General features: G+C 36.3%; 1 protein-coding gene across 1 annotated transcript in view; it reads left to right on the forward strand.

Annotated features, from left to right (window-relative positions):
- METAP2 (methionyl aminopeptidase 2) overlaps window positions 1-12,786 on the forward strand; it is a 30,123-nt gene that overhangs the window by 13,140 nt on the left and 4,197 nt on the right. Inside the window, exons 5-8 of the mRNA XM_004381233.3 lie at window positions 6,949-7,110; window positions 7,591-7,772; window positions 9,684-9,778; window positions 10,236-10,332. Of these exons, the coding sequence (XP_004381290.1) occupies window positions 6,949-7,110; window positions 7,591-7,772; window positions 9,684-9,778; window positions 10,236-10,332 (536 nt within the window). The remainder of the gene's footprint in view (window positions 1-6,948; window positions 7,111-7,590; window positions 7,773-9,683; window positions 9,779-10,235; window positions 10,333-12,786) is intronic.

Consider the following 12,786-nt stretch of genomic DNA (forward strand, 5'->3'; position numbering starts at 1 on the left):
CCCCCTTCTTCCATAAACTGTATCCATGATACAGTGTCTATGGTTTCCAATTTGGGTTTCTGTAAAGGAATAGGAACTGAGTATTGTGTGGACTGATGCCTGCATCTTCACAATTTTTTTTTTTTTAAACCATTTACATTTTTTATTTACACATAATTTGACAAAAGTATTTTTTGGTGACTTGGCCTTAATTGAGACTTTTCAAAGCAGTCAATTTAATTTTCATAGAAACAATTCTTACTATGTAATGCATTTACATAGTAAGACACAATTATTGTAACAAATTCAAATGGCTTAAGCAGATCTGGGGACAAATTCACTTGATTCTTAGAAGTGTTCTTAAAGGATGTATTCCAACTGGTGAGCAGAAGCTCATAGAGACAGTATACAGAGTGGTTATGAGATTGGAAGCCGGGACCAAACTATCTGCTTTTCAGTCCCAGCTTTGTGACTTGGGCAAGTAACTTATCACATCTCTGCTTTTGTCTTCCATAAAATGGGCACTTCATAGAGTTGTTGTGAGAAAAAATAATATATGTGACAGACGCACTGTAAGCATTGTTAGCTGTTTCTATAGTAATTATTCAGAATAGTAGCCTGTCAACCGTTAATATTTAGAGTACCATGGGCATTGATCAGTATGTTGTACAGAGTGAATCAAGAGCATTGGTTAATCCAGTGGTTGCAATAGTTGGCTAAGAAAGCTTCTACTGTAGTGCTATTTTGTAGGCCTGTAAAGACATCATTGTTCTTCTTTAAGCATAGAAAAGAACATAGTGTTATATTTTCAACCTTCCTCACACTCAGTTGTGAATACTCTTAGGGCATAAGCCTATAAGGTTCTAGAATGTTATGGCACGGGCTTCTTTGAATTTGAATTCATCAATCACTATCCCTGTCTTAAAGCATTTATTTTTAAAATGTCACAGACACATGTAATTTTAATACATAAAGTCCCATAGTATATATAATGTTATCACATTTTTAAATATAATCTTTCAGATTCTTTTTTTTCTTTTGCTTGTTTCCTTTTCCTTCTTCCATACCTGTGCTAACCACCTAGCAGGTAGCCTTCTGTATTTTTTATGCTCATATATGTAGACATATATGTCTGTTTTTATGTAAAGGGAATGTTTCGGTCATTATTTTTCAAAAATGAAATCATAGGCATACTTTCATCTACCTTGCTTTTCTCATTCGGTGTTACCTCTTGGAAGTCCCTCCAAGTCGGCTGGAATAGCTCTAATATTCCTTTGAATGACTTCATAATACTACATAGTCTGAATGTATCATACTTTGTTCAGCCATTCATCTTATTGATGGGCATTCGTTTTGTCTCCAGTATTTTTTGCTACTGTAAAGTATTCTGCAGTAACCATTTCTCTTTATATATATGTATGCTCATATACTGGTAGTTTTATATGATAGTTTCTAGGTATGGGATTGCTGAATCAAAAAATATATTGATACTTTAGTTCATGTTTCCCAGACTGCTAGTGAGTTTGAGCATCTTTTGATTGTTGGCTTTGTTTATGGTAACTTTTGCTCATCCAGAATTTTTTTCGGATTATTTGTTCTGCTCCGCTGATCTATTTGTCCATTCCTGTGCTGTTACTATTTTGATTTGATACCAGAGACTTGATAAAATATTCTTACACTTTGTTAAGGCAAGTCGTTCTCCCCTGTCAAACACACTCAACCATAGTTCTTTTTTTACACTTTTCTTGGCTATTTTCAGTCATAGTCACACACACACTCGCACAGAGAGAGGGAGAGAGGGAGAAATGCCCTTGTGGAATTCTGATTGGAATTGCATTATGTTTAATAGTTTTTGAAAATTAATAATTTTATCACATTCTCTTATCATCCAGTGTCATGGTATGTTTTTCCAGGTAGGTCCTGTCCCTCTCTTGTTAAATTTATTGTTAAGTGTTTTATGGGTTTTGTTAGTGATATGAATGAAATAATTCCGATTTCCATTTCTGGATGCTTGTTGGTAGAGTGGAGGAAAGGCATTGATTTCGTCTACTTGTTGACATATTATTTTCAAGATGGATTTACACTGCAAAACAGTTTTATAACCCCTTTTTAAATTTGCTTCATGTGAGTAAAGAAACCCGCAGTATTTCTAATGGCTGAATAATATTGTGCTCTATCCATATACCGTAATTTATTTGCCTTATTCTCTCTTATTTTACATATAGTGTATTTCTAGTTACTACTATAAACAATGGTGGGATAAATATCCTTACATTGTTTTCAACTTTTTTTAATAAAAATTTTCAGACACAGAGGGGTTGAAAGAATAGTATAATGAACTCACTCCTTAGATTGACTAGTTCTTAACATTTTGCCATATTTGCTTTGTCTCTGGCTATGTATGTTGTTTTGTTCTTGTTGAGTTTTTGTTTTTGCTGGGCCATTTAAAAACAACTCTGAGACATCTTGATTCTTCACTTCTAAAAGCTTCAAGCGTCTCCCAAGAATGACATTCTCCAAATTATCACATCTAAGTAAACTAACAGTAATTTGCCACCATCATGTAAATACCTAGTTCTATTAGATTTTTTCCATTTGTCTTCATAGCATCTTTTTAGCTGTTTCTCCCACCCACCTTTGCACAAAAACAGGATTTAAATCAAGGTTCTAATCAAGAATCTAATCATGGAGCCTTGGTGGTGCAGTGGTTAAGTGCTCTGGTTGCTAACCGAGAGATTGGTGGTTAGAACCCACCAGCCAGCCACTCCGTGGGAGAATATTGTGGCATTCTGCTTCTGTAAAGATTTACAGCCTTGGAAACCCTATGGGGCAGTTCTACCCTGTCCTGTAGGGTTGCTGTAAGTCGGAATCCATGACAACAGGTTAGGGTTTTTTGGTTAATCAAGGTTCATGCATTGCGTGTGGTTAGGGTCCCCAGCTTCTTCTCTTTCCCACCATTGCATTGACTTTTTGAAGAGACTGGGCTAGTTCTAGAAAGTTTCACATTCTGGGAATTGTTCAGTTTTTTGCTTGTAATAATTTTTTCTTCTATTCCTGTATTTTCTATAAATTGAAATTAGGTATAACAGCTTGATTAGATTTAGATCAGAATTTTTTGATAGGGATATATTGTGATACTATGTATTTCATACTGTATCATATTCTGTTGCATCAGATGCTGTATCAGTTTGTCCTACTGTTAGTTTTACTGAGTTTGATCACTTGGTTAATGAATACCAGTTTTTCTTTTTTAAAGTACTGTTTGCTTTTTGCGTTTCTAAGTAATCTGGGGGTGTACTTTAGTACCAGTGGACTATTCTTCAACAGCACTACACTTAATTGTTTTAGTAGCCATTGATGATCCTTGCTCTATCATTTATTTCATTGGGAACTACAAAATGATGAATTTCTAATTTTTTCATTCCTTCTACATTAGCTGACATTCTTCTATAAGAAGAGTTTTCTCTCATCAACTGGAGGCCAACTATAATTTCTTCTTAAAGGCAGGATCAGTGCTTTATTTTTTCCCTTTAAGTACCGGTTTTCAGAGGAAGGAGTTGTCATATTTGCATGCATTTAAAATTATTTTGGGTTAAAGGCAACATATTTTTAAAATAGTTTTTGCAAATATGGCATATAGTACTCTAAAAATCTTTATGAAAGCAGACTGCTACATCTTTCCTCTGTGGAGTATCTGGTGGGTTCAAACCACTAACCTTTTGGTTAGCAGCTAAGCACTTAACTACTGTGCCACCGGTGCTCCTTTGCTTTAAGAATACAGATAGAATTTATTTATGCAGTGGATTCAGAAATACCTATGACTATCTGAAATTAATTAATAATCAAACACCTTTGTATCTTTTGGTTTTACTTATTTATTTTTCTTCTTGTGAAAATGATAAAATATTGAAGACTCAGTAATCTGAAAGAGGCGTAAGGAATTTACATACCCTCTAAACTTCCTAGAAAGATTGTCTTTCAAGTAGTAGTTTTGATAGTTTTGTTTTACAGACATGTTGTCATTAGTTGCCATTGAATGAATTCCAACTCATGGCAACCCCATGTGTACGTAGTAGAACTGTGCTCCATAGGATTTTCAAGGCTGTGACCTTTTGGAAGCAGATCACCAAGCCTATCTTCCAACATGCATCTGGGTGGATTTGAACTGCCAGCCTTTTGGATAGTAGTTGAGTGCTTAACTGTTTGCACCACCCAGGGAATCCTTTACAGACATAATAATATATTTAAAAAGCATTTCTGCTGTGCCTCTGTCAGTTTGATGAATTAATTGCCTTTCGGAATAATTGTTAAGAGCTGAGAATGGCTGTTTTCTGTCATATTTAATTAATTTCTGTGTTTTTGTTAAATAGACTGAATATCAGAAGATCAAATGGAGGAAAAAGGAGAGGCTTCTTCATAACAAATTATGTCCTTCATTTGGGCCTGAAAATATGATTGTAGGCCCTGTCAGTAGGTTTCTCAAGTATTGCTAATGACTTTCAATTTGAACAAGACTTTTAGCAAAAAAAATTTCTTTAATGCAATTTGTGATTGATGCAGATCATTCTATAGTCTTTTGAAGAATCCAGTGCTTCTAAGAGTCAGCCATGCAGTCTTTAGAAATGCAAGACCTTCGTGTGAAATCGGTTGATTTCAGTATTGGAAATCTTCATTGTATTATGTTCTGATTCTAAAATGTGGTAAAACAGCATTTGAGATTTCATTACACTCACATTTTAACCTGTAAGAAGTGTATTTAAAAAATCTTACGGTTGGCTGGGTTAGGGGCAGGAATGGGAATTGATTATGACCCTAGATGTATGGTTTCTATGGCAAGGCCATGGGAAGTTCTCTGTGGACATGGTCTTTCCTTCTTATCATTCTGGAGTAGATATTTGCTGTTGTTTTTATTTTCACAAAACCATTGGCTTTTGAGTCAAGTGCTTCAACCTTTACTACTAAGTGCAGCTGTAATATAGTGCCAGAATTATGGCCTATCTTAAGAGGTGAAGAACTGTGATGTATTTTGTTTAAAAATTGATTCAGGACTATAACCCTTATGTGTGAAAATGATTTAAACTTAGAACATTCAGGTTCCTAGTTCCAAGGAAAGATTTTTGGACTAGTGGGAGGGAAAGGGTTGGATTTACAAGTAGGTTAGGAGACTGTGGCAACTTTATAATCTAATTTACCTGTCCCAGCATGGAGTGAACCAACCGTAAGTATGTTGCAGCTGAAAAATGCTGAGCCACCTTACTTTTTAAAGGAGGTTAACCCTATTACCTTCTAGTCTGAGGATCTTATAGGTAGATTGGGTGTTCGTTTGAGCACTTAGTTAGACGTTGCTGTGAGTTTTCACTATTCCTGTAAAAGTAATTCATATACATTTGAATACTTCTGGAGTTTAAAACTGACTTAAATTGATGGTACTGTGGTATTTTGATTATCAGAGAGCATCAGTAAATGTAAAATATATTTCCAAACAGAAAACAAGCCAAAGAAGCCTCTGTGATGCTTAAGTACCCCTTTGCCACAAAGTTCACATAGGACATCCCTTTCGGGCCTTGTAGCAAATTAGGGGTGCTAGATGTTGGCACACAGTAGCAACAGCAGTAGGGAGGAGTTATGAACTTGACAGTGGCACACAGCAAAACTCAGAAAGCATTTTGAGGCATTAACTTAGGGACCTTTATAGTAGAGTTGGGTCAACTTTTTTTTTTTTTTTTGTAAATATTGCAAAACATAGTAAATATTTTACTATATAGAAAACATTTTAGGCCTCGAGAGTTACTCATTTCTGCTGCTGTAGACTGAAAGTAGCCATAGACAAATGAATGGGTATTGCTATGTTCTAATAAAACTTTATTTACAAAACAGGCACCAAGCCAGATTTGACTGTAGTTTGCCAGTCCCTGGTTTAGAGGCGAGTAGGAGTAACTCCTTGGAGGCATCACATTTACACTTTAGTGTAATGTTATACCTCAGTAATCACTGAATTATGAATTGTATATTTAGTCTATTTAAGAATGTTTGGAAGTTGTAACAAATTTTAGGAAGATTTTTATTCTAAAACAATGTTTTTGAAAATGTGTTGCTTAAAAGGTATCATTAATGGAACACCTCGTTTTCAGATAATGAATAATAAAAATCTGTTTGTTACTCCTGGAGTTTTTTTTAGAAAGTGAGCCATATCTTTCAATGAAGATAACCTCTAATAAATAAATAGATAAGATAGAGGTATAGGTACACACACCCAATTAGAAAAATCCTGCAAAAGCACACATACTATTATCTGTTTTGAAGTCATACGTAAATGTCCAGGTCAGGTCTTTGAAACAGTATGTCCCCTGTTAAAAACCTGTTGCTATCGAGTCAATTCTGAATCATAGCCACCCTATAGGACAGAGTAGTACTGCCCCATAGGGTTTCCAGGGAGCGCCTGGTGGATTCAAACTGCCAAATCCACTTTTGGTTAGCAGCAGAACTCTTAACCACTATGCCCCCAGGGTTTCCATGTGCCCTATTAGCAAAGTTAAATGCTAATTTTTTTTTTTTTTGTGCTCCTCTGAAGCCTCTTAAGTATATATTACCCTGAATGGAAGGAAGATTTTTTTCACCTGCTTTGTTTTCTAGAACTCTTCTGACTTTTCTGGTTCTTTCCTTTCTCTCCATCTCATTTTATGTTGGCAGGGAATTAGTCCCTCTGCCTGTGAATGAAATCACACTTGAGGATTTTTTTTTTTCCCCTAAAAGTCTTATAAAAAAGGATAACTTGATTTGTGTTGAATGCAAGTATATGGCTGCTTATAGTTTAGAAACGTGGTTGACATTTAATCAAAGAAACTGAAAATGTAACTTATTCTTTCTAACATGTCTTAAATTACTTAGTATATTTTTATCTCCCACAGCTTTTATGCTTGTTCTGCTATTTCTTAAATGGACTAATACTGTGTTATGCCTACTTTAAAGGAGAACAGCTGCTTGGAGAACTACAAGTGAAGAAAAGAAAGCATTAGATCAAGCTAGTGAAGAGATTTGGAATGATTTTCGAGAAGCTGCAGAAGCACATCGACAAGTTAGAAAATATGTTATGAGCTGGATCAAGCCTGGGATGACAATGATAGAAATCTGGTAAAATGAATGTCATTGTAAGAACATGATTTTCAAAAAACTTTTTTAGTGCTAACTCTCCAGTTGAAATGTTTGGCTTTCATTACCACTTTGCAAAGACTTAATTTCAAATAAATATTCTAGAGATCTCTTCTAAATTCTTCTAGTAATGTAGATGTAACAAGGAAACCATAAGAGCAACATAAGTTTGTACCTCAGCCACCATATTTTGTACGCAGGTATACTGATGCTCACATGCAAATACACAAATTAGACTGATGTGTATTTTCTGTCTGGAAACCTATTATTTTGCTATCTGAAATTAATTATTCAGATTAGGTTAAAATTTTGCAGTAACTTAGAGTAAGACACAAAACATTTATAATACAGTGGGAAAAATCAATATAAGTAATTACTTAATAAGCTTTCTGTGTTTGAGTTGTGAGGGATATAAAGGTAAGAATGTAAATGTAAACAAATTCCCTTTTCTTTTTTTCTTAGTGAAAAGTTGGAGGACTGTTCACGCAAGCTAATAAAAGAGAACGGCTTAAACGCAGGTCTGGCATTTCCTACTGGGTGTTCTCTCAATAACTGTGCAGCCCATTATACTCCCAATGCTGGTGACACAACAGTATTACAGTATGATGACATCTGTAAGATAGACTTTGGAACACATATAAGTGGTGAGTCCTTGGAAATAATTCCTACTCCACTCTTCCCCTTCCTCAAAACTCTAGTCTCTTCTCTATTGGATGGCGCTATAGATACTCAACTCCCAAATTTTGTTCTTACCTCTATACTTTTCAGTATAGCTTTGCTGAAGCAGATTTAGTTTAAAGCAATCCCACTAACTGGAGTAAGGTGAAAGCCACTGGATAATTGAGGTTTATTACCCTTTGTATCAAGGCATGAAAAAATAAAATCCTACATTTCTTAATGGTTCAGGTCTTTGTTTCAGACATCATTTATTGGAATAATAAACATTTATTTAGAACCTTTATATTAGCTTAGCTTTTCTAAATTCTCCCAAAAATCCTGTTAAGTAAGTACCTTGTTATTCTCACATAACAGGTGAGAAAACAAACTTAGATGAAGTACTTAGCTAAGGTTATACTAAACTGGAGAAGCTAGCTAAGACTGGTGCTTTGGGTCCTATGGTACTGTACATTTTCTCTGCCCCACTGTCTTCGTTTCCTAGGGCTGCAGTAACAAAATAGCACAAGTGAGTGGCTTTAAAGAACAGAAATTTGTTTTTTCACAGTTTTGGAGTCTAGAAGTCCAAATCAGGGTATCGACCATGCTGTTTCCTTGTGAGGGCTTTGAGAGAGGAGCATTTCCGTGCCTCTCTTCTAGCTTCTGGTTTGTACAGGCAGTCTTTGGCGTTCCTTTGCTACTTACAGATGTATCTTCTTTTTTTTTTGTACTTCAGGTGACGGTTTACAGAACAAATAGTTTCTCATTAAACAGTAGTATACGTATTGTTTTATGACATTGATTAACAACCCCACGACATGTCCTCCCTTCTCAACCTTTTTTTTTTTTTTGGTGAAAATATACATAGCGAAAGATACACCATTTCAAAAATTTCTACATGCGTAGTTCAGTGACATCGACTACACTTCTCCAGTTGTGCTGCTATTCTCACTTTCGATGAAGGTTTACAGAACAAAATAGTTTCTCATTAAACAGTACACGTGTTGCTATGACAATGGTTAACAACACCACTACACGTCAACACTGCCCTTACTCAGCCTTGGGTTCCCTGTCACCAGCTTTCCTGTCCCCTTCTGCCTTCTAGTCCTTATCCCTGGACTGCTGTGTCTCATTAGTCCCGTTTTGTTTTATGGGGCTGTCCAGTCCCCGGCTGAACGGTGAACCTCGGAAGTGACTTTACCACTAAGCTAAAAGGGTGTCTGGGGGCCATACTCTTGGGGTTTCTCCAGTCTCTTTTAGGCCAGTAAATCTGGTCTTTTTTGTGTGTGTTAGAATTTTGTTCTACATCCTTCTCCAGCTCTGTCCAGAACCCTTACAGATGTATCTTTACATGATGTCTTCCCCAGTGTGTCACTTTCTGTGACTGTTCTTCCCTTTTATAAGACACCCCTCAGAAAAGATTAGGACATACCCTATTCCAAAATGAGAACCTTAAACTGGTAACATCTACAAAGAAAAGTCTTATTTCCCTAAACAAGGTCACATTCACAGATACAGGGGTTAGGACTTCAAAATATCTTGGGGGACACAGTTCAGTCCATAACACCTACATTGCTGTTCCTGAGTTCCCTAATCTTTTCTTGCTTTAATTTGTTTCTGTTTATCTTTTCCCATGATTGCATGAGTACTGAATTGGTGTTGCCTTGGAGTAATATGTACTAACCCTGGAATTTTTCTTTTCATTCTAAAACCTTCATATACTTCATACTTTTTTGCCCTTTTGATTATGAATGATCTCGGTACTTGAGGTACTGTCCTTATTTGAGCGTGTCGTTTTATTTTTCCTGTTAACTAGCAAGGTTAATTAATAGAGTAAATGCTATAAAATAGATTAATTGACTAGCTGACAAGTAAACTTAAAGAGGAATTTTCTCTTTCAGGTAGGATTATTGACTGTGCTTTTACTGTCACTTTTAATCCCAAATATGATACATTATTAAAAGCTGTAAAAGATGCCACTAACACTGGAATAAAGGTATGTGAACTCTAAGCACCATTTCATTCAGTGTATTTTAAGCATTTACTTACATTCTGTTTGAGGTCTTTGGGCTATTAAGGTGAATAAGACCTGGTCCCCTGTTCTTAAAGCCTTAAGTGGATAATTGTAATATAGTATGTGGAAACACTGGTGGCATGGTGGTTAAGAGCTATGGCTGCTAACCAAAAGATCGGCAGTTGAAATCCACTAGGCGGTCTTTGGAAACCAAATGGGGCAGTTCTACTCTGTCCTATAGGGTTGCTGTGAGTCGGAATCAACTCAATGGCAGTGAGTTTTTTTTTTTTAATGGATATACCAAGGGCTTTCATAGGGGAAGTTATAATGTGCAGAACAGTTTTTCTAATTGTCCATTATTTTAAAATATTAGGAAGAAATTGAATTTCCGTGAAATTCTACACTTTGAATTACAGAGTATACACAATTCTGTTTTTAGTGCGCTGGAATTGATGTTCGTCTGTGTGATGTTGGTGAGGCCATCCAAGAAGTTATGGAATCCTATGAAGTAGAAATAGATGGGAAGACATACCAAGGTATGTTCTTTAAAATCTTTACATTATTTTGAAATGCACATGAGTTCTGCGGAATTAATTGTGTAAATTACAATTAAGTGCTTTCTTTGGGCCACCTGCTTCATCCTTTATATCTTAGGGATATAAAGAAAGAAAATGGGATCTGACCTGCTCAGAGCATTATAAGAGTACTGTGGTCACTAGTTGGGAACTGTTGCCAAGCTTTTTTGATAGCTGTTGCTCTAGGGTGGCCAAAATGCAGACTAGGTTTTCTGTGACTAGCAAGATCAAGGCTCGAAAGAAGCTAGAGGCTCTTTCCAATGATGACGCCCCAGTTTTGGAGGGGAGGATGAGGAGTTGCATTCAGAATTTGAAGGCCCGTTAATTCCTTCTGTGTCGTTCTTTAATCCTCCTCAGTTCCTTTTGCCTCCTAGTTTTCCCCATCCTTAGGGATATGGTCCCAGAGGCTCTGTGCTTTCTGGTGTTCTACACTCATCTCAGTTGGTCTGTCCCTCTTTAAACTCCCATGGTTTATCTGACCCCCCCCCAGGGCCACCATTCTCCTTCCTAATCTATGCTCATTGCTCTCTGTTAGCCCTGGTCTAATAACTTTTTTACAGAATTTTTCCTGCATTACCCATAACTGGATTCTCTCTTTTATCGTCTTTCTTGCCCTTGCTTGCTTCCTTGCCCGCAAATAAAAACTCTTTGTCATTCAGCATTCTCTTTATTCCCCTGTTGCCATTTATATGCTTCCACTAAGTGCAGAAGTGGCTCTTCCTCTGAGATCTGACATTGCCTGTCCTTGTTGCTCTCATTTCTGAAGTCCATTCTACTCCTTAACTTTGACTCTTGGTACCATCCTAACTTCTGTTGGCATGCTAGGTGGCTTCAGTATCTGTATGGGCACTGCAGCCTAGGCATCACCAGTCTTTTGACTGCCTTGGCAATTTTCACCTCCATAACAGTCCCTTCCTATGTCCAAATACTGAAACTCACCACAATTTTATTCTTTTAAACAGCCATTCTTTCTGTTCCCATCTCTTTCATTTTCTTTATTTCTACTGTTATTTTATTTACTTCCATTACATCTACTTTTTTATATGCAGATTTCAGTTCCCTTGATTCTTTCCATTTCCCTAATGTGCCACTCTCTCACAGCTTCATTTCCCTTCTTCCTGCCTAGACCGTTTGTCAGCAACATTAAGTCTTCTCTCTCATCTGTATTTATAGCTTCATTATTGCTTTGATTTTTAGATACTCTTCTCTTACAGATCTCTAATCCTATAAGTATCGGTGCAAACCAGAAATACTCTAAGGTTGCTTATGTTTAAGTAGGAAGTATCGTAGGATGATGAAGAAAGCACACTTTGGGGTCAGGCAGGTCTGACTTTGAGCTTAGAGAAAGCCTATAACCTCTAAGAACCAGGGCTTTGAACTGGTTTGAACCAGTTCAGTTACGGCCAACGAAGGAAAACAGGAACAGACCTGAAGTTTTACAATTTGGGTGATTCACCACAGTACCCAGAATGGGAAAAATTACAGATCAAAGCCCTGGAACGGGAGACTCAGAAGAGGCGTAATGAGCCCTTTCAAGTTCAGCCATCACTACTATTGGTTTCCAAATTTTTCCATCATCTTTAACAGAAACTTAGTGCCCCCTAAGCAATGATTCCCCTTTTCCTCCTCCCTCCTGCCCCAGTAACCACTAATAAACTTCCCTGTTATAAATATTTTATATAACTGGGAGCATACAGTATTTGTTCTTTTGTGCCTGCCTGATTTCACTCAGCATGATGTCTTCAAAGTTTATCTGTGTCATAGCATGTACCAGAACTTTTCTTCCTCTTTATGGCTGGGTAATATTCCATTGTTTGTATATACTACATTTTGTTTATTTGTTGCTGGACATTTAGGTTGTTTTTACCTTTTAGCAATTGTGAATAGTGCTGCAATGGCTCCTTTTTTTTTTTTTACATTTTTTTATTGTGAAATATAAGTAACACTGAAAATGCACAAACCATAAAAATCCAACTTAACAGTTGTAAAAGCTATATAACCTCACCCTTCAAGAAACAGAATATTGCTAGCACTCTAGAAAAGCCACAATGCCATGTACCCCTTCCCAATTTCAGCACTTTCTCTAGTGAACGATTAAACTTGACTGTTGTTTGCATTTGCTTTTCTTTATGTCTTTACTACCTAATTGTACATCCCTAAACAATAGCTTAATTGTGCTTAATTTTGAACTTTATATAAACGGAGTTATACACTGTATATCATTGTGCCTTCTTTTGCTCATGTTATGTTTAGACTTTATTCCATTTGTTGCATGCATGTATCCCTGGATTTTCATTTTTATTGTTGGATAGTGTTCTGTTATATAAATAAATCACAGTGTGTCTATTATTTCTACCATGGATCTCAGGACATTTGGTACTTTAGATTTTTTAAACATTTGTATTGAAATGATGT

This window comes from Trichechus manatus, unplaced genomic scaffold (genome assembly GCF_000243295.1).
Source record: "Trichechus manatus latirostris isolate Lorelei unplaced genomic scaffold, TriManLat1.0 scaffold00081, whole genome shotgun sequence".
Classification (NCBI taxonomy): domain Eukaryota; kingdom Metazoa; phylum Chordata; class Mammalia; order Sirenia; family Trichechidae; genus Trichechus; species Trichechus manatus.